Source organism: Epinephelus lanceolatus, chromosome 19, assembly GCF_041903045.1.
Source record: "Epinephelus lanceolatus isolate andai-2023 chromosome 19, ASM4190304v1, whole genome shotgun sequence".
NCBI lineage: Eukaryota > Metazoa > Chordata > Actinopteri > Perciformes > Serranidae > Epinephelus > Epinephelus lanceolatus.
The window spans coordinates 14,703,061-14,722,546 of record NC_135752.1 but is presented as its reverse complement, the minus strand read 5'-3'; the positions used below and the strand labels follow the sequence as shown (position 1 = coordinate 14,722,546).

At 39.1% G+C, this 19,486-nt stretch overlaps 3 protein-coding genes across 8 annotated transcripts in view; all 3 read left to right on the top strand.

Annotated features, from left to right (window-relative positions):
- ptpn13 (protein tyrosine phosphatase non-receptor type 13) overlaps positions 1-2,395 on the top strand; it is a 55,249-nt gene extending 52,854 nt beyond the window's left edge. For all 6 annotated transcript variants that reach the window (XM_033646656.2, XM_033646655.2, XM_033646653.2 and 3 more), the window contains 3 exons: positions 32-247; positions 344-406; positions 1,782-2,395. In XM_033646656.2, coding sequence (XP_033502547.2) covers positions 32-247; positions 344-406; positions 1,782-1,859 — 357 coding nt within the window. In that variant the 3' untranslated portion in view covers positions 1,860-2,395. The remainder of the gene's footprint in view (positions 1-31; positions 248-343; positions 407-1,781) is intronic.
- A 1,362-nt stretch (positions 2,396-3,757) lies between these two features.
- On the top strand, positions 3,758-8,534 carry LOC117269327 (uncharacterized). Its single transcript, XM_033646273.2, has 2 exons — positions 3,758-5,392; positions 6,604-8,534. Exons 1-2 carry the CDS (start codon positions 5,047-5,049, stop codon positions 7,599-7,601), a joined length of 1,344 nt encoding a protein of 447 aa, XP_033502164.1. The 5' UTR covers positions 3,758-5,046; the 3' UTR covers positions 7,602-8,534.
- A 670-nt stretch (positions 8,535-9,204) lies between these two features.
- On the top strand, positions 9,205-16,949 carry sdad1 (SDA1 domain containing 1). Its single transcript, XM_033646303.2, has 22 exons — positions 9,205-9,415; positions 9,523-9,627; positions 10,513-10,611; positions 10,734-10,844; positions 11,236-11,307; positions 11,419-11,519; positions 11,610-11,667; positions 11,750-11,824; positions 11,954-12,055; positions 12,148-12,217; positions 12,325-12,428; positions 12,668-12,725; positions 12,895-12,953; positions 13,052-13,128; positions 13,273-13,370; positions 13,497-13,573; positions 13,985-14,114; positions 15,510-15,601; positions 15,688-15,878; positions 16,023-16,107; positions 16,453-16,614; positions 16,717-16,949. Exons 1-22 carry the CDS (start codon positions 9,326-9,328, stop codon positions 16,762-16,764), a joined length of 2,064 nt encoding a protein of 687 aa, XP_033502194.1. The 5' UTR covers positions 9,205-9,325; the 3' UTR covers positions 16,765-16,949.
- Positions 16,950-19,486: the final 2,537 nt, after the last annotated feature.

Sequence of the window (19,486 nt, the reverse complement as noted above, 5' to 3'; positions counted from 1 at the left end):
CACGTTAACTTAAGAGTTTCCTCATCCTCAGACCAATGAAACACAGCTCGTAACTCATCTGAACTACACGGGATGGCCAGACCACGGGACGCCCTCACAACCCGAGCAGTTGCTCACGTTTATTTCCTACATGAGGCACGTTCATCGGTCAGGGCCCATAATCACACACTGCAGTGCAGGCATCGGTCGATCAGGAACCCTCATCTGTATCGACGTGGTTCTGGGGCTCATCAGTAAAGATGCTGATGTAAGTAGACGTCTTGTTTACATTAGTTTATAAGGAAGCCTTTTTTTCTTTTGTTTTTTGTTGAGTAGGACAAAACTAATTAACATTTTGTTGTAGTTTGATATTTCAGATGTGGTAAGGAACATGAGACTTCAGCGACAGGGAATGATCCAGACAGAGGTGAGTCTTAATGTTTGATTTTAAGTAACTTAACTCTTAACTGAGTTTATTTTAGTTAACTTAAAGGGATAGTTCAGATTTTTTTTAAGTGGAGTTGTATGGGGTGCTTATCCATTGTCAATGTTTTATCTACAATAGATGACAGTCGACATGCCCCCAGTTTGGAGAGGCAGGCTGGAATCCAACATGGAAGCTAAGCAATGTACTGCTGTGGAGGGGTCAACAACAAAACATATTTTAGCCGCCTAAACAAGTCCCACCTAAAAAAAAAATCAATAACAAGTTTAGTGTACACTATATTGAGAGTATTTTTTACAACTTAACGTTACAGTCTGACAGCCCGTTCCAACACATCTATACTCTCTTTAAAGCCACCAGATTTCATTTACAAAAAGAGTAGTTTGGGCTGTCTGAACACAGTTAGTTAGTTTGTGTTATTGTTTGACTTGAGTGAATCCAAACTAACCAAACACTAATGTCACACAATAAGACAAAAAAACTATTTCAAGGCAGCAGTAGACCAGCAGTTCCTGTGTTCAGCAAGGTAAAATCACTGTTTTTCTCAATGGAGTCTGGCTTTGGAGAAAGTAATATAACAGCTTCAGTTCCCTGCCTGAAGTCGCTGTCTAACAGTGAAAATATTCTTGGTATAGCATACACTTAACCTGATATTGATTTTTTTTTTTTTTTTTTTTAAGATGGGACTTTTTTTAGGTGGTTAAAATATGTTTTGTTGTTGCCCCATCCACAGCAGTGCATTGCTTAGCTTTCATGTCTGATTCCAGCCTGCATCCTCAAACTGGAGGTGTGCAGACCGTTATCTACTAATCAATACATTGACTATGCATAAGTACCTCATACAACGTCATTTCTAAACTATCCCTTTAAATTAAAATGGACAAACACAAAAACTAACTGAAACAATACTGTGTACTTACAAAACAAACTAATATTAAAAAAAATGTCTATAATTTTAGTCTTTGTCACTTTGGTCAAATTTGTCACCGCAACAAACATGAGGAGGCACTGGTTCATATCTATATTTAGCATGGGATGTCTACATGACTGTGAGTCAATCGCCTTCTCAAAGTGTTTTGTTTTTGTTGTAATACCTGTTCTGGATTTCTTAAATCTTGTCCCTGACAAATAAACCCTGATATTATCATTTTTATAAAGCTAATACTTAAACTATTAAATCTAAACTGAAATGAGCAACCCCACTCAGGAAACTAACTGAATCTAAACTGAATTTAAACATTAAAAGCAAATTAAAACAAGTGAAGAGTACAAAACTTTGCTCTCTGCTCTAAACTGTTTTGATGTGACACCTTTTGGTTTACGTTTTCTCACACGTTTCCCTCTTTCTTTTTTACAGGACCAGTATATATTCTGCTATCAAGTGATCCTCTACGTCCTCAGATGCCTTCAAGCAGAGGAAAACATCTCAGGATAGTAGGAAAACCACATGCTGCCGTCACGTAGGCTGGGTGACTGTTTTACAAGAGCTAAACAATAATGGAGGAGAGCTGATACAGGCAGAAATTGCCAAATTACACTACATGTTTGAAAATGCCTTAAAATATTCCTCAAGAGTAAATCCCTTAAAGAAGTCTATATTTTTATGTTTGCTTTTTGAGTTCTCTCTCTCTCTTTGGCTGCTACTCCTTTACAGTGCATTTACGAGAACTGCTGATTGTATTTCTTATTGTCACCTACAAGAGAACAATAATGGGGTTTTTTTGCTCCCAGATTCTTGGATATTCTAAAATAATTATAAAAGTGATCAATGATTTCATATTTTATGTGGAACAAAATTGTACTTGTGTATTTTGAATCCTATTCTGATGCTGGAACATGCCTTGACAGAATACTATGTCAGTATTTGCTTTGTAAATCTATTATACAGTAATTGCTCACTGCCTGAGGTAAATGATGAAATTAAAAGTGTACATATTCATCTCCTGAAAATTAAACTGGATACATTTTAAAGGTTGTGTAGAGGAAAGTTGTTGTTTTTTTAATGTAAGAAAGCAAATATTTCCATGTCTTTTGTAATTTTAGTGTGTATAGTCTTTTAGCATACTTGTGTAAAGTGGTCACCATCACACTCTAAACTTTATATATAGGACCATTTACCTCTTACATCTTTTTCAAGATCCTGACCAACAAAAGCCACTGAAAAGTCCAAGGAAGAGAAGCTACGACAAGTTGATGACTTGAAAATTACTCCCTGCTCTACATAAGTTACTGCACACAGTAATACAATAATAAAGCTTATAATATGGAACCTGTGCTGAGGCTGTCATAGAAGTATTTTAAATCTACAATTCCATGTCACAGTCCACACAAACCTTAAACATTGGGAGCGTCATATTTTTTTTGCCTGTTTACTGCATTGGACTGCATATTTAACAGGTGATCATGTTACTATGTTTCACCTGTATGAAATCATTAAACATGAATGAATACACACCCAAGGTTTCTGATGGAACAGTGTTACTGTCTATGAATACTGTAGCAGAAAGCAGGAGACATTGCTGCACTAATAGGTTGTCTTAACCCAGTTTCACCCCCATGTGGTGCCAAAATTCATGATCATGTCTTTGTAAAATAATCCTGGACACATTGCCCTGTGCCCCAAAAAGTCTGTCATGATAGTTTTGGATCTCACCTTTCTTCAGCTCTTTGCAGGCCAGATGTGTTAATACAGACACTGCTTTTATAGGGTCTCAAGTAGAACAGCTTCTAAATTTACAAAACAAACAAACATGACTGTCCCATTTTACCTTACCAGCTGTCCCATTTCCTGAACATGTCATCTGAGTGAGGTGGGGTTCCTAATTTGTTGGAAGGTCCAACGTTTCTAAATTATTTTACTTGGTAACAAAGTTTCTTTGTAGAAATAATGCAGAGAGCCATAACAAGTTTTAAAAGTTACACTCAAGTATAGTCTTCAGAGTTTTAGGTGGTGTTCTTGATAATCTGCTAGTGTCCCACTATACGTGACTTCACCCGTTTTAAAACATTAAACTAAAAGTACAAACAATTTAGTGGCATGACGATATAATGGTAAATACTCATATAATACGTATAAACAGACTAGTTTAGTGTTAATTACAATATTTATGGGGAGAAATAACACTGTAAGTATCTTTTGAAATTAGCTGCACCCAGTGAAAACTACCTAAAGGTGGTTGGTCATGAAGAACAGTCTTCGCAGTATCCATGTTGTGCCACACCGCCATCTTGTGGACTGTTGGGGACATGGCAGGGACTCTACAACCAAGCGTTTCCGCCCGAAAGCCGGAAGTGATTCAACAACCGCCAATATAATCAAAAGAAGAAGAAGCCTACCAATGTCCAGGTTACTAACGAACAGAGCTCGCCTAAAAAAGTAATATTAGCTAATTACGTAGCTCATAAATGACGTTATCTTGCTTTCAAAATGAGCACAGGTTCAACCTGACCCACAACAATTCAAGGAAGCTGAAAGATTTTCTTTTGCACCCCGACCCGGAGCTCTTCCTGGGTTACGACCGATCTCCCTGAAAGAGACCAAGGATAACTTTAGGTACTGTTCGCGGGGGGATTATCATACAAAGCTGATACAAAAGCCTCACCTATTTTTTGTTTTATTCGCTTAAATAACGTATCTGTTGCCAAATTATGTATGACATTCATCTAAAACTTTATACTGTAACGTTAACTTTCAAAACCGTGTTAGCCATCACTGATGTAGATAACTGTAATCCTCACTAATATTAAATCCGTTTTAAAGCAACGATTCTAAGTTAATGTGGGAGAACAAACACTAATGTGTATTTGCAGTGATACAACATGCAATGAACCGTAACCACCTACCACTTGAAACCCCAAGTTCGCACTAGAGCTATAACTAAGGGTTATTTTTATTATCAATTAATCTGCCGATTACTTTGTGGATTGATCGATTTACCATATGGTGCTTTCGTTGCATGTCTTGTTTTGTCAGTCTAAAACCCTCTAATATTAGGTGTAATATAGTATTAAACAGAGCAAAGCAGGAAATCTTCATATTTGAGAGGCATTTTCTGCCATTTTTGCATGAAATTTTTACAATTAATTGATTATCAAATAAAACTGATAATCAAAGGCACCAATAAAAATCAAGAATGATAATTACATTTTAAGGTGCGGTCATCTACTGATACAAATTGACAGATTGTGATCACAACTAAACAAAACATATTATGCAGCCCTAATCTGCATATGACATGGTAAACACAGCTCAAGCCAATAACTCCTATATTTACATTTTATTTTCCTGATTCTTCGTTAATGCCTCTTAATACCAGTTAATTCTGATAAAAAAAAAGTTTCCACCATAAATCTTCCTTGACTTTGCAACCCTAGGCATACAGTCAGTACCTTACGAACTACTGCTGCATGATATCAGAGATCCAGTATCTCTGATGGTACCCACTCAGTCCGACTGGACTCGGCGTTCTGCGCATGCGCCACTTCTCCTTCGCGGGCTTTCACCCGGATGAAGAAGGAGATGACGTAGCAGCAGTTCAGTTCATACTAGTGCAGTTAGATATTATAATCATGTATGTAATATCTATGACAGCAACCCCGGGAAAAGCTAACCAACAAACACCATGGCGACCGAGAAGCAGAAGATACACTTCTGGTCGGACGAGGAAACTATATTCATGCTCCAGCAGCTAAAGGAGCTTAACATTTTGAAGTATTTGGATGGTCGGAAAACGCGGAACGGGAAAATATTTATAAAAACTTCTGAGCGACTGAATGAGGCCGGTTTCATCAGGACGGCAGAACAGGTCCGCGTCCGATGGAAGCACCTTAAACACAACTACCACAACGTCAAGAAAACAGATGAATACAATCGTGTGTGGCCTTTTTGCGACATACTGGAAGAACTGCTTGGAAATAACATCTTGTCCAAAGCTGGAGACCACGATGTGGACATTGGATTAAACACAGGTGAATTTCTATGACGTTTAGCTGCTTATTTTTTGAGCAACCAAGCCATCTTTCAATAGGGCTCGAAAGGGTGACGTTGCGGAAGTGGGGAAAAACCCGCAATGCATTGTGGGCTTAGCGGGCAATTGGAAAGTCTGTTTAAGTTGCGCGACACTACGGTTGTGTTTTGTTGTTAGTGAAAATGGTGCAGACTTGCTGTGTAGTCAGGACATTTAATCCCATCTAAAAACGCCCCAAAATACACATATTGATGTCACTAACAATGCACCCAAAAACAATATTTCTCTTTTATCAGGGGTTTCTGGACTAGTAAACTAGTACAAAATTGTGGTTAACAAATGAAAGAAAATAAAAAACAACAAATTTTCCACTCTGAGCCCACCCTTGTATGACGAAGGGGAGTTAGAGGTGTAAGGAGTCTGAAAATGCCCCAATTCTGAAAAAAAGTCACAGAGAAGCCCCTAAATATTTCCCACATAAATGCAGAGTGGATTTCAGGCTTCAAAATATTTTTGTTTGAAACAAATTGGTCCAGTAGACACCAATATATGTTATTCAAAAACTGAGCAAGCAAACAGGCAGCACCACATGGAGGTGAAACACAGTGAAGTCAAGGCATGTAAAGTTTACATACCTCTGAAATGACGAATTTTCTCTTTAGAGTGGAAAATTCGGAGGTCCTGCACCCACCCAAAGTTTGACTGATCATGAGCCCTGAAGGACTTGGCGTTCCTAAATTCGTCGCCAGTATAATAGCTTATTCTTTTGACAAGAGAGAGGACTAGCTCCACTTCAGACAACGGCGGGAGGTCATTTAAATTCCGAGTCCAGTTTCGGTGGGGTCCATCTTGTCTCGGTATCGTCCGTCAGACTTCCCCTCAGCCCGGTCCATTTTTTGTTGTGTTATTTCTCGCTTCACTTCTTCTCTCTCTTTCCAACGTAAACAAAACAACAGTGACAGTAAAAATAGTGCTTCCGACCCACAATGCATTGCGCAACCACGTGCCCTTTCGAGCCCTATAGTCCTACCTTTAAAAACTTAAAATATTAAGCTTGTGTTGACGCTGTATGTGTCGACACAGTTTATGTCAACCCCTATTTATTCACCTAGAAGAGATTCAGATGTTCACTATATGTTTTACATAAATGACTACAGTGTTTACTCTCCAGGTGTGCGTGTAACTCTGGCCATAATTTTGTGTGTTTGTCAGACTGCTCGATGGACGTCACTTCAGCTGTCTCAGACTGCGTTGGCGTCTCAGCTCCTGCACATCCCTCCATGGACCCTGCACTACGTGATCATGATTACTGCATGGTGGGCAGCAGGAAGAATGTGCAGGACAAGACGACTCAGTGTGGTGATTTTAGGTACTCCATGCTTCAAAACAACTCTGATGCTTTGCGCCACACTGGTATATCCCTGGAGGTATTTGACATTCTTGTGTCAACACTGGAAAAAAATGTGAGCAATGCATTTCCAATGTCAGTGCAAGATCAAGTTCTCATGACACTGATGAAATTAAGGACCAACCATGTGACAGGTTATCTGAGCAAGCAGTTTTTTATATCAGAGAGCATGGCTAGCAAGATCATCTCATATTGGATTGACAAACTGGATGAAGTTTTGCGACCTCTGATTCCGTGGCTTCCAAGAGAAACTATTCAAGCAACCATGCCTGTAACATTTAAGGAGAAGTTTCCTAATACCACATGTATTGTTCACTGCACTGATTGCCTCTTACAAAAAAACCAAGACCTTGATTCAAAAGGGGAATCATACAGCCATTATTATGACAAAATGAAGTACCTGGTCGCTGTTGCTCCATGTGGACTTATCATGTTCGTCTCTACAGCATATCTAGGTCAATGCACAGACAAATATATAACTTTTGAGTCAGGATTATTAGACTACTTAATGCCTGGAGATGAGGTCATGGCAGAGCATGGCTCTTCCATAAAAGATCTGCTGTTTAATGAGAAAAATGTTAACTTAGTAATGTACTCTTTCAGAAATGAGGAACAGGACACATACATAGGACAAACTGCACATGTAATAGTTGATGTTGAAAGAGCAATCACACGCTTGAAAGTTTACAAGATTTTAACACAGGTGGTTTCAAACACCATGGCTCTTCAAATAAACAAGATCCTGAGAATATGTTCTGCTCTCGTCAATTTAAGGGAGGAATTCATTCGTGACTCACATTGATGTACCAGTGATCAACATGAGTGGACTGTATTAGCACGAATGTCAAGAACATTATGCAGGACCGACTAATGAATCTGTGCAGTGGTGACATTAAAATCTGAAATGGTTCAAGAGTTCTCTGAGAAATCTTAATAAAAAGACATATTTCAAATTAAAGTTTAGTAAACTGTAGTAGTAACAACACTAAAGAAATGTTTGTGCTGCAGTTGTTATGGAGAATGCAGGTGAGCCTACTTTGAGGATCATGAATCAGGTGAATAGCAGAGAAATTAAACACTTCAGCTTCCCTCTTTTTGTTTCTGCCCAAAGAGTTAAAAACAATTAACTAAGTGCATTTGAACACAAATGTGACAATATGAGCTATGACCCTGAGTGGTTATGACTGTTACCTTGAGGACTTTCATCTCCTTTTCCAGCTTCTTCTTGTTTTTGGAGGTTTTCTTGCCGGTGGAGTATCTCACCTTCAGGTCTCGCACTGATGGCCCCTCCTCCTCAAAGAAGATTGATTCTTAACAAACACATTTGTATATCTTATCATGTACATTGAACAAAAAAATCACTCCCTTCCAGACTGAGAGAAGCATCCTTTCTCTAACTACTTTATATATTTTTGGTACTTGCCTCTGAGTCTGAATCACTGTCATCAAAACATAAGGAGTTGTGGATTTTAAGTGAGCAGTTTTTGTTTTGTTGTGCAGAATGTGAAAAGTGCATTTAGTGCCAGCATTTTATTAAACAACACAATCCTGGTCACTTTTCATATTTACATTTGTTTATGTAGTATTTACGTTTGTTTAAAGTCTAACTTGTTTTGCTTGGAACATGAAAAATCTGTAACCACCTTTTAACATTTAATGTCATGGGCTTTTTAAATATGACGCGTTCTGTGAATGTTTTGTACTTCTCATTGGTAGTAAAATACACTGTAGCCAACATGTTGTACATCTTTTTATTCTTAAAACAGAAATTAAATTGTGACACTATGTGTATGCATAACAGCCAAAAGGTTTCATTCTGATTCTCTGAATGTATGGCACATTTATTATCAAACCCATATGCAGATGTGCATTAAACCTGGCCCATTATTTTTTGTATTACAAGTGCTAAGGTCCTTTAATTGTGTGTTTAAATATGCAAATGATGCATTATTGTAAGCTGAAATCCAAATATGTGCTTTTGGCATAATTTGTTTTTGGAACAGAAGTATGAAATAAAATATAGGCCTAAATGTGTAGCCCTAAATCTCAAAATTCACCAGTGCTTGAAAAAACTATTTTGTACCTGTAGTGTCTCCCCATAATAGTGTTTAATAATTTGTTTGATAATGTTTTATTTAAATATTTCTCCCTTTATCTTATTATTGACAGAACTATTAAGCATGAACGTAAGCACATATCCTTTTGGGCACAATTAGGCTACTGTATTTGAAAGAGTAGCATGCTAATGCTAGCCCGCTTACCGCGTCACTACCAAGAAGGCAAGTATAATTGTCGAAGTGTATAAAAAGATACACAAGACTGGATATTTTAATGCTGCTGCAACAAAAAAAATAATAAAAACAAAGCCTATTTTACTCAAGCCGGAAGTGCCTACGACTTCACCGGACGTGACGAGCTGTCTCCCGACTGCAAGTTATGGCAGCTTACACATTGGCCACGCTTGCTTAGTAAACTGCCGTTTTTCCTATTTTTTTCTCAACATACTCGCAGAAATCATCTTGAGTCATGTCCGGGCGACAAAACAACAAACTACCAAACAATTTGCCGCAGCTGCAGAATCTTATTAAGAGAGATCCGCAGTCTTACGTAGAAGAGGTAAGTGTTGTTAGCCAGCAGTGCTAAAGTTATCAGTCAGTCGACCTGTTGTTGTTTGTGAATTTAAGCAGGGCAGTCATCGTTTATCTCTTGTGGTTTCTGCACAGTTTCTGCAGCAGTACCGACACTACCAGTCCAATGTACAGATCTTCAAACTGCAGCCTGACAAGCCGAACAAGGAGCTGGCCGATCTGGTCATGTTTCTCGCTCAGGTACCGTACTGTGTGTGTTCAAGCTTGTATTCATAAGTATGTGCGATCTGCAGTGGTGGAAGAAGTCTTTTGGATCCTTTACTTATGTAAAAGTACTATTACCACACTGTAAAAAAACCCCACTCAGTACCACAAGTGAAAGTCCTGCATTTAGATCCTTACGTTATTATCAGCAGCATGTCCTTACAGTATCAATTGTACATTCTCATTATGCTGTAAGATGTTTCCTGTAATTTTACTGTGATATATGATGCTTTTGGATTAATACTGCTGCTGGATTAGTGTGCATGCTGCATTTTACTCTTTTAGATGTTTAAGGTTTTGCTGATTTTAACCTCTACATATACTGTTTAATCTACAGCAATGCATCATATTCTGAGATCATCATATATTTGTAGCTTCGCTGTCTTGTGAGAACCAGATATTTGTAAAAAGTTCACTTTTTTTGGTGTCAGAGGAACAGCATTGTTTTCAGTTTAGTGATGATGCATTTTCTATCTGATTCAAGAGGGTTTTTAAAGAGTTTATTTAGCTTGATACATTTGAGAAATTTCTTTAAACATCCTTTAGCTTACCACTAACATTTGACAGCAGCACATTGGGAGATGCATAGGTTTCACTGGACAGGAAGGTTAAAATCTGTAATCCAAAAAGTTCTAATCTGTCCAATAGATGTGGTTGAGTATCCTGTGCAGTATTTACCTCCTGAGATGTAGTAAAATATAAGTATCAAGGAGGAAATACTTCAGTTAGGTACAAGTACCTCGACTTTGTATTAAGGTACAGAAGTTTTATAAATACACCTAGTTACATTCCATCACTGCTGATCAATAACGTGTCCTACCTCCTCTATGCTGCGTGGTTAAAGTTGTTCTTGTCCTTCAGGTTGGTCACTGCTACCTGCAGCACCTGTCCACCTTTCCACAAGAGCTGTCTGAGTTACTAATGAGTCACCACACGATGCTCGAGCCAGACCTAAGAATGGTGAGACCGTCTGTGGCTGTCCATATTGAGTAATTGTTCATACTTGCAACACATGAGTTTGTTGACACTTATGCAAATGACTTGTCTCTTAGCATGTTTTTTTTGTTTCATGTTCATGTCAGACTTTCTGCAAAGCGCTGATTCTTCTTAGGAATAAAGATCTGATCGACCCCACCGGCCTCCTGGAGCTCTTCTTTGAGCTGCTGCGATGTCACGACAAACTTCTCAGAAAGGTTAGAGTACAGCACAGCCCTCAAATATTTACAGTAGTAAAATTCTCTGGAACTGGTTAGACAATAATAACTCAATCAATTCTAATTGTCAGGATTTTGTAAATGAAATAAATCAAATGGAAAAACATATCCACAATAGTTAGAAATCAAGTTCATTTTTTTGAAGAAAGATGGGAAAAATGAGTGAGGTATAAAACACGCAATATTTCTAATGACTCTGCTGGTGTATATAATTACAAAGATAACAGAGTATGATCAGTGAACTGATATATTTTCTTTTTACATAGGTAAACACAATTATGTGAGTGTGAATATAGGCATATGCATGCGCTCTTCTGTTGTTTCCCTCCTCACCTGTCAAAACTAAACACTGGCTTTTCTCTCCCCACAGACTCTGTACACACACATTGTAGCAGATATTAAAAACATCAATGCCAAGCACAAAAACAACAAGGTTAACACAGTAAGTACACACACTCACCTGTGTTATGTTCTACATGTTTGACTGTGTGAAATACTGTGTGATACAGCAGCTAAAAAATACTCTGCATTCACTATCTAATGTGTGTTTCAGACGTTACAGAACTTCATGTACACCATGCTGAGAGACAGTAATCCCATAGCAGCAAAGATCTCTTTAGATGTAATGGTGGAGCTGTACAAAAGAAACATATGGTGAGTTTTATTTGTACACTGGACTTATTTTACAAGAAATTCTTGTTATTTTTCATTACGTTAATGTGATTGTCTTTTTGTATGTCACAGGAATGATGCCAAAACAGTTAATGTCATTACAACAGCGTGCTTCTCCAAGGTGACAAAGGTATGTTGAACGCAACACTTTACTTATCATATTGTAACTGTGGTGACTCTGCACATCCTCACCTGGCTCTCTTCCTGTTTAGATCCTTGTTGCCGGTCTTAAATTCTTTCTGGGCAAAGATGAGGATGAGAAAAATGACAGTGATTCAGACTCAGAGGCAAGTACCAAAAATATATAAAGTAGTTAGAGAAAGCATGCTTCTCTCAGTCTGGAAGGGATTGTTTTTTTGTTCAGTGCACACGATATGATGTACAAATGTGTTTGTTAAGAATCAGTCTTCTTTTAGGAGGAGGGACCATCAGTGCGAGACCTGAAGGTGAGATACTCTACTGGCAAGAAAACATCCAAAAACAAGAAGAAGCTGGAAAAGGCGATGAAAGTCCTCAAGGTAACACTGCCATATCCACTCAGGGTCATAGCTCATATTGTTACATTTGTGTTCAAATGCACTTAGTTAATTGTTTTTAACTCTTTGGGCAGAAACACAAGAAAAAGAGGAAAGCTGAAGTGTTTAATTTCTCTGCCATTCACCTGATTCATGATCCTCAAGGTAGGCTCACCTGCTTTCTTCATAATAACTGCAGCACAAACATTTCTTTAGTGTTGTTACTACTACAGTTTACTAAACTTTAATTTGAAATATGTCTTTTTATTAAGATTTCTCAGAGAAACTCTTGAAGCAGTTGGAAAACTCTAAAGAGCGCTTCGAGGTCAAGATCATGATGATGGATCTCATATCCAGACTGGTTGGAATCCACGAGGTAAATGATGTGCCTCTCATCAGCTGTAGATCAGTGGTAGATGACTTAGAAGTGGCCCTCATGAATATTTGCAGAATGCACATAAATAATGTGAAGGAATAAACTTTGCCAGCATTTTTCAAGGGTAACACTTGACAGTAGCAACAGTACTGCCTGCTCCTGGGTTATGGGGCTCATGCCTTGCACTCCGCATGTATTTGAATAAAACATTTTATGCTGAATACTCTGTTCTTTTCCAGCTTTTCCTCTTCAATTTCTATCCCTTCGTCCAGAGGTTTCTACAGCCCCATCAAAGAGGTAAAAAATAACCCCCAAGTAAAGGTCCAGTGTGTATGATTGAAGGCTACCTGTTGGTAGAAATGTTATTTGATTTTTAAGTTTCACTTCTGTAACCTCACTGCTAGATGGGGCTTTAATTAAATGAACCTCTTCTGATGAGATTCTTTAAACAAACCTGTCTCTGTAGAGGTGACAAAGATTCTCCTGTGTGCTGCCCAGGCCTCCCATCAACTCGTCCCACCAGAGGTACGTTACCATCTACAGACTTATTCTGTGAGTTAGCACATCCATATTTAACACATGGACTCCAGTACTGACACTTCTTGCACACTCCCACTTTACAGATCATCGAACCTGTAATCATGACCATTGCCAACAACTTTGTGACAGACAGAAACTCTGGGGAGGTGATGACTGTGGGGTGAGGAGCAGCCTCGTCTACTTTGTGTTTCAGTTATTCAAAGTTTGTATTGGTTAAAATGATTTAAATACAAACAGTTATTTTGTAGTTACCAAGTATTACTTTTCATTGTTCTAATAAATTTCACCCTCTTTTGTGATCAAGTATCAATGCCATTAAGGAAGTGGCAGGCCGCTGTCCACTTGCTATCACTGAAGACTTGCTGCAGGACCTGGCCCAGTACAAGACCCACAAAGACAAGAGTGAGTGACTGCTTTTTCTTGCGCCTGCACATTCACAGCTCTGAATGTACCAATTAAAGGAGATGTGCATATGTGTGCACATATGTTTTCTTCACAGAACATGTTTTTGTCTGTGTTTGTCCTCAGATGTGATGATGTCTGCCCGAGGGCTGATCCAGCTGTTCAGGAGTCTCAATCCTCAGATGCTGCACAAGAGGGACAGGGTGAGCCGACTGTGAATTTGACTGAAAACGACACATTTTAAACTAAAAAGTACCAACCTGCAGTTGTATGCTTTTGTGCACCAGTCAAGTCTCTCTGACAGTTTACATCCATGTCTGTATAAACATAGATGCTTCACACACATCTTCCCCCCGACAACATAAATGACCAATACAACAAGCACAGTTTTAACATTCAGTATCTGATCAAATGTATCCCCTTCTGCTCCTGAGATATGATGTTGAATGGTAGGTAAATAATGGCCACATAGTAAACAAAGATGTTGTTGTTGTTATTATTTTGAGAGTAGAGGAGAATAGTGGCATTAGATCCAGAAATACAACACTGACAAAGCACTACTATGTAGTATATTCACATGTAAGTAATTGTGAACTTTGCTGCTTGTCATCCAGGGGAGACCCACAGAGGCATCAGCAGAGGCCAAGATCAAAGATTACGGAGAGCTGGAGGCTAAAGATTATATCCCTGGAGCTGAAGTCCTGGAGGTGGAGGAAGAGAACAAAGAGGGAGAGGAGGACGAAGGTGAGCAGCTATTGTATTATGGAATCCATAGAATGGGATGGAAGTGGCTGAACTGAGCTGTATATCAAAGTCCAGTTTCATACAGTGCGCTGTGTAGGGCTGGGTATTGCTATTCAACACCCTTAACTTATCTTCCAAAATAACCCAGTACCAAGTAGGATCAAAAAGTCTCCAGATACATGATACTCGCATGCAGTCCTTTTTGCGCCACGGGTCTAATCCCAGACTGTCCAGACTCCCTGCCCGATCAGCAGACTCTCAGTTGCTGCCGTCTCCAGAGAAGTTCTTCTACTGTCAGTTCAATGTCAGCCTAGATTTTATGGTCCTACTCACACTCCCACAGTATTATGTTTTGATGGAGTTTGCAGTTCTGTGTGCCAAGATGCCACCAAAACATTCTCAAGTATATCTATACTACACACCACTCTAATCACATGATGGGTTTTAAATGAAGTAGATTAAAAAGGTAACAAACAAGTATTGTATTGATATTGATATCACTTAAAGGGACAGTGCACCCAAAAATGAAAATTCAGCCATTATCTACTCACCCATATGCCGATGGAGGCTCAGGTGAAGTTTTAGAGTCCTCACAACACTTGCGGAGATCCAAGGGGAGAGGGGGTAGCAACACAACACCACCTAATGGAGGCTTGTGGTGCCCCAGATTCAAACATCCAAAAACACATAATTGAAACCACAAAAAATCTCCATACTGCTCATCCGTAGTGATCCAAGTGTCCTGAAGCCCGACATAAAACGTTGTTTGGAAATACGTTATTTGAGCTCTGTTTTTAGCCTCATTGTAGCCTGTAGCTCTAACTGCCTCTCTGTGCACCGTGCTCACGTGTGCGCACAAGACCAGTGAAAGCACGTGAACACACATGAACGCGGTGCCCATGTCTCACGGTCTCGCGCAAGTGCACACACATGAGCGCGGTGCCCAGAGAGGCAGTTAGAGCTACAGGCTACAATGAGGCTAAAAACAGAGTTCATATGACGTTTTTCCAAACAACTTTTTATGTCGGGGCTTCAGGACACTTGGAACACTACGGACAAGCAGTATGGAGATATTTGTGGTTTCAATTATGTATTTTTGGACGTTTGAATCTGGGGCGCTGTCAGCCTCCATTAGGTGGAGTTGTGTTGCTACCCCCTCTCCCCTTGGATCTCCGCAAAGGATGTGAGGACTCTAAAACTTCACCTGAGCCTCCCTAGGCATATGGGTGAGTAGATAATGGTTACATTTTTGGGTGCACTATCCCTTTAAAGGGTCCTGGTGTTCATGATGGTATCGTATGTTTTTTTTAAACGATACCTAGCCGTAGCTTTGTGTATATGTGTATACAGAAAGTCAATATTAGTCTAAAGTGTGTTTTTAATATTGTACAACAGATGGATGGGAGAGTGCCAGTATTAGTGATGATGATGAAGATGGGGAGTGGGTGGATGTTCACCACTCGTCTGATGAAGACACGACAGAAGTGGTGAGTATAAAATCACACAGCTTATTAAAATGTGGATAATTAATTGTTTTTGTTTTAAATGAGAGTTATGTGTGTGTTTGCATAAGGCCGAGAAACTTCAGAATATGCCAGTCGAGGAAAGAAAAGCCAAAGCTGCGGCGGTCAGTGGCAGCAGACTGCTCACTCAAGATGACTTCAAGAAGATCCGTCTGGTCCAGCTGGCCAAGGAGGTCAACGCTGCACCGGGCAAGGGCCAGAAGAGGAAAAATGTGGAACTTGACGATGAAGACGACAACAGGTTAGAAAACTATTTGAACATGGAGCTTAAAGAGTTACATCATTGACAAAGAGGAAGTTGTCTTCAGAATATTTTTTGTGATTATTGCTTTTGATAGATGATCACATTGAGGTGTTTTGTGTTATTTGTTTCCAAACCTTTCAGAGGGGAGCTGCTGACGTTGAGGAATATTGAGAAACTGCATAAGAAACCAAAAGCAGACAAGGAAACACGCCTGGCAACAGCAATGGTAAAACCTTATGCTCACTATAGAAGGATTTGAACTGTTCTTAGAGTCACATGTCCAGTGAAATCATGGTTGTTTTATACGGCTGCAACACTGTTGACTCTGGAAAGTCATTCATGGACAGTCTGTGTACTGGTGACAGCAAGTACTGATGTGTAGGGCTGCAAATATCTATTGTTTCTATTATCTTTAAGCCTGCTGATTATTTCTTGATTAAATGTTTGGTCTCGAAAATCAGATGATTTCTTTGTATTGTTGATGATTAAAATAGTTTTTGATGATCAGTTGATCAAACAGTTTATTAATCAACTATCTGTTTCAGCTCTAATGATGAATTTGATTTTCCAGGCGGGACGTACCGACCGGAAAGAGTTTGTCAGGAAGCGGACCAAGCTGAACCCACATGCCAGCACCAGCAACAAGGAGAAGAGGAGGACGAAGAACTTCATGATGATGAGACACAGTCAGAATGTCAGAACCAAAGGCAAACGCTCCTTTAGAGAGAAACAGGTATGTCACACCTGTTGGAAATAGCTACTGTATTTTACTGTGGATACATTGATTTTATTGAATACAAAGTTCAACTGAAAATATTTTGATTTTCCTCTACAGATTGCTCTACGGGATGCACTCCTGAAAAAGAAGAAGCAGCACAAGTAGGACACATGGACATAGTGTTATATTTGCCTCGCGCTGGCCATCCGATGGCCAATGTCATATATTATTGTACATCCTTCAAGAAGCTTGGAAAACATGGATAGTTTATTAATGTATTGTTCTCAGCAGATGAACTGCATATATTCACACTGTGCTGAAATAAACTTTGATAATTATTGTGTAAAGGTTTCTGTATGCTATCTTATTTTGCTCTGGTTATGCCGCGGCTCTTACTCCCTCTTAGAAAAGCTGACTGATTCTCTCCAGCTGATAAATGACCTCACATTGGTCATAGTTCATATTACAAGAAAATTAGCTATAATAGTATAGTTTGGACAGCTTTAGTTTCCCTTTCCAAAGATGAATAGAGTATTACCATTTGTCTGAGAACATGCCCCTAGTTAAGTTGTATATTAGACAACAGGCACTGTTAACTTTAAACTCTGCAGATATCTGAATTTTGTGCCAAATCTTTGTTCTAATGTGATCCCTTCCAAATATAGTCATAATATATGTATAAAACACAGGGTTAAGATTTACACAACTCTTTTTTTTACCCTGCTGTGATTCCTTCTTACAAATTGTTATATTTTAGGCATGTCTGTTTCATGTCTATGTGCCTGGACCTCACCAACAGTACAGTGTTTTGTAGCTTGTAGCGTAGAAACCTAAGAAATTGTTGGGCGCCAGACAGGCGGACACAAAAACCCTCACCTGTCAAATTTATTTAGAGTGAAGTAAAAGTAAAATAACCCGACTGCTTACTTCTACACTACAAAAGAACAGAAAACACCACAAATCAAGTTGATTAATTAAGGGTCGTTATATTCATTCCTAATTCTAATTCAATCAAGCAGAATCAAATAACTCAAAAATTTCTTAATTCATCAATGTCACTGCAGTAAACAGAAATCCAATTCAATTGAATAGTCAACCACAGGAAAACACAAAATTCAAATACAAATAATATTCATTCAGCTCATCAACAAATAAAAGGAAATTATGTGTGTGTACATGTGTGCGTGTGGGTGAGAGAGAGAGGTTTACAGTTCAGTTAATTTAGTTCAGATAGGTGAGAGCGTTGAGGGGAGTATGAGTAGTATGAAGGTAATCCAGTTCAGTTCAGTTTGGATGGGTGTGAGTGTGAGTGAGTGGGGAAGTATGAATGTAATTCAGTTCAGTTCAGTTCAGTTGGGATGTGTGAATGTAATTCAGTTCAAATCAGTTCAGGTGGAAGAGTGTATGTGGAGTGTGAGTGTGAGTGAGGGGCGAGGCAAGGACCCAGGTCCGCTTGAAGCTCGAGTTTGGAGAAGCCAGGAGATTGTGGGGAAAAAAGGAACTTATCTGCTGGTAGTGAGTCATCCACCTCAGCTCAGCCACCGAATCCAAGCAGGAAAGGCACAGCAGATCCAGTCTGTTTCCACCTGCTCCCGAGATCAGCTTTTCTTTGAGGTTGTTGTTTCCTCACCGTTCGTTTCCAGCCAGTCCTTGTAACACTTTGTCCCTAGGGTAAATTCACTGTTGTCTTTTCATTTTAATCCAGTGCTGGGTTCACCCATTTACTTATTTCCTCTTTTGTTTCCCATTCTCACTTCTCCTTTCCATCCTCCTTCAAGTCTCCTTTGTTTGATTTTCCCACTCCCTGTTCAGCTCACAGGTGTCCCTTAATTTATCACCTTCCTCTCCTGCTCAGGTGGACAAGGCTGTGATCTCACTTCCTTTTCCCTTCCTGCTACAAGCTATATAGATTTTTTTTTTCATGCCTCCGTGCAGGCATTATGTTTTTGGGTTGTCCGTCTATCCGTCAATCCCATTCTCATGAACATGATATCTCAAGAACAGAACGGAATTTCTTCAACTTTGGCACAAACTTCAACTTGGATTCAAAGATGAGCAGATAAGAATTTGGTGGCAAAAGGTCACTGTGACATTGCGTCCGAATTATTTTGTGAATGTGATATTTCAAGAAGGCCTTAAGGGAGTTAGACTCACAAGTCAGTCTTTAGATGCTTTGCTTAACTAAATCAGAAGGCGGAGATCTCTGATTGTCTGGTGGCGAGACTATGAGGGAGTTTACGCAAATTTGGCACAAACATCCTCTTGGACTGATTGAACTGATTAGATTTTGGCAGATGAAGGTCAAAGGTCATTGTGACCTCACAAAACATGTTTTTGGCTCAGGAATTCATATGTTAATTATGACAAATATTTTACACAAATGTCTAATGGAATAAAACGATTAAGTGATGACATTTTTTATCCAAAAGGCCAGAGGTCAGCTTCACTGTGACATCATATTGCTCTGCAAAAACTCTTTTCTGGCGACTATTCAACATCCTATCTCAGGAGCAGAAGGGGAGACATTTGGTTAGATACTGAACTGGCGACACTAATCTTGGGTGTCCACTTTGAAACTATGCTGATTGTATAGATCTTCTGTGCTGCCACAGGGAAGATGTGTGTGTAGCATCTATGTTTTCACAGACATGGATGTAAACTGATTTAGAATTTCATCTACATGTATGATTATAAAATCTGCCCATATTAATAATCTGTTTTCAATATTTATGTTTGGTGTTTACAGCATAAATATGCAGATACTGCACTGATGTACCTTTAATAAAACTCAAATCAGGATGCAAAGGTGATGTAAATGTATAATTCTAGAAAAGATTTAAAGGTGCAGTCAGCGATTCTAATCCAATACTCTTTTTGTCAAATTCTG

What these genes read in the sequence shown, in the direction of transcription:
- LOC117269327 (XM_033646273.2), top strand. Translation starts at nt 5,047, where the DNA reads ATGGCGACCGAGAAGCAGAAGATACACTTCTGGTCGGACGAGGAAACT. An exon ending in GGACATTGGATTAAACACAG is followed by an intron (nt 5,393 to 6,603) that starts GTGAATTTCTAT and finishes TGTGTTTGTCAG; the next exon opens with ACTGCTCGATGGACGTCACT.
- sdad1 (XM_033646303.2), top strand. Translation starts at nt 9,326, where the DNA reads ATGTCCGGGCGACAAAACAACAAACTACCAAACAATTTGCCGCAGCTG. An exon ending in TGGTCATGTTTCTCGCTCAG is followed by an intron (nt 9,628 to 10,512) that starts GTACCGTACTGT and finishes CTTGTCCTTCAG; the next exon opens with GTTGGTCACTGCTACCTGCA. An exon ending in ATCAACTCGTCCCACCAGAG is followed by an intron (nt 12,954 to 13,051) that starts GTACGTTACCAT and finishes CCCACTTTACAG; the next exon opens with ATCATCGAACCTGTAATCAT.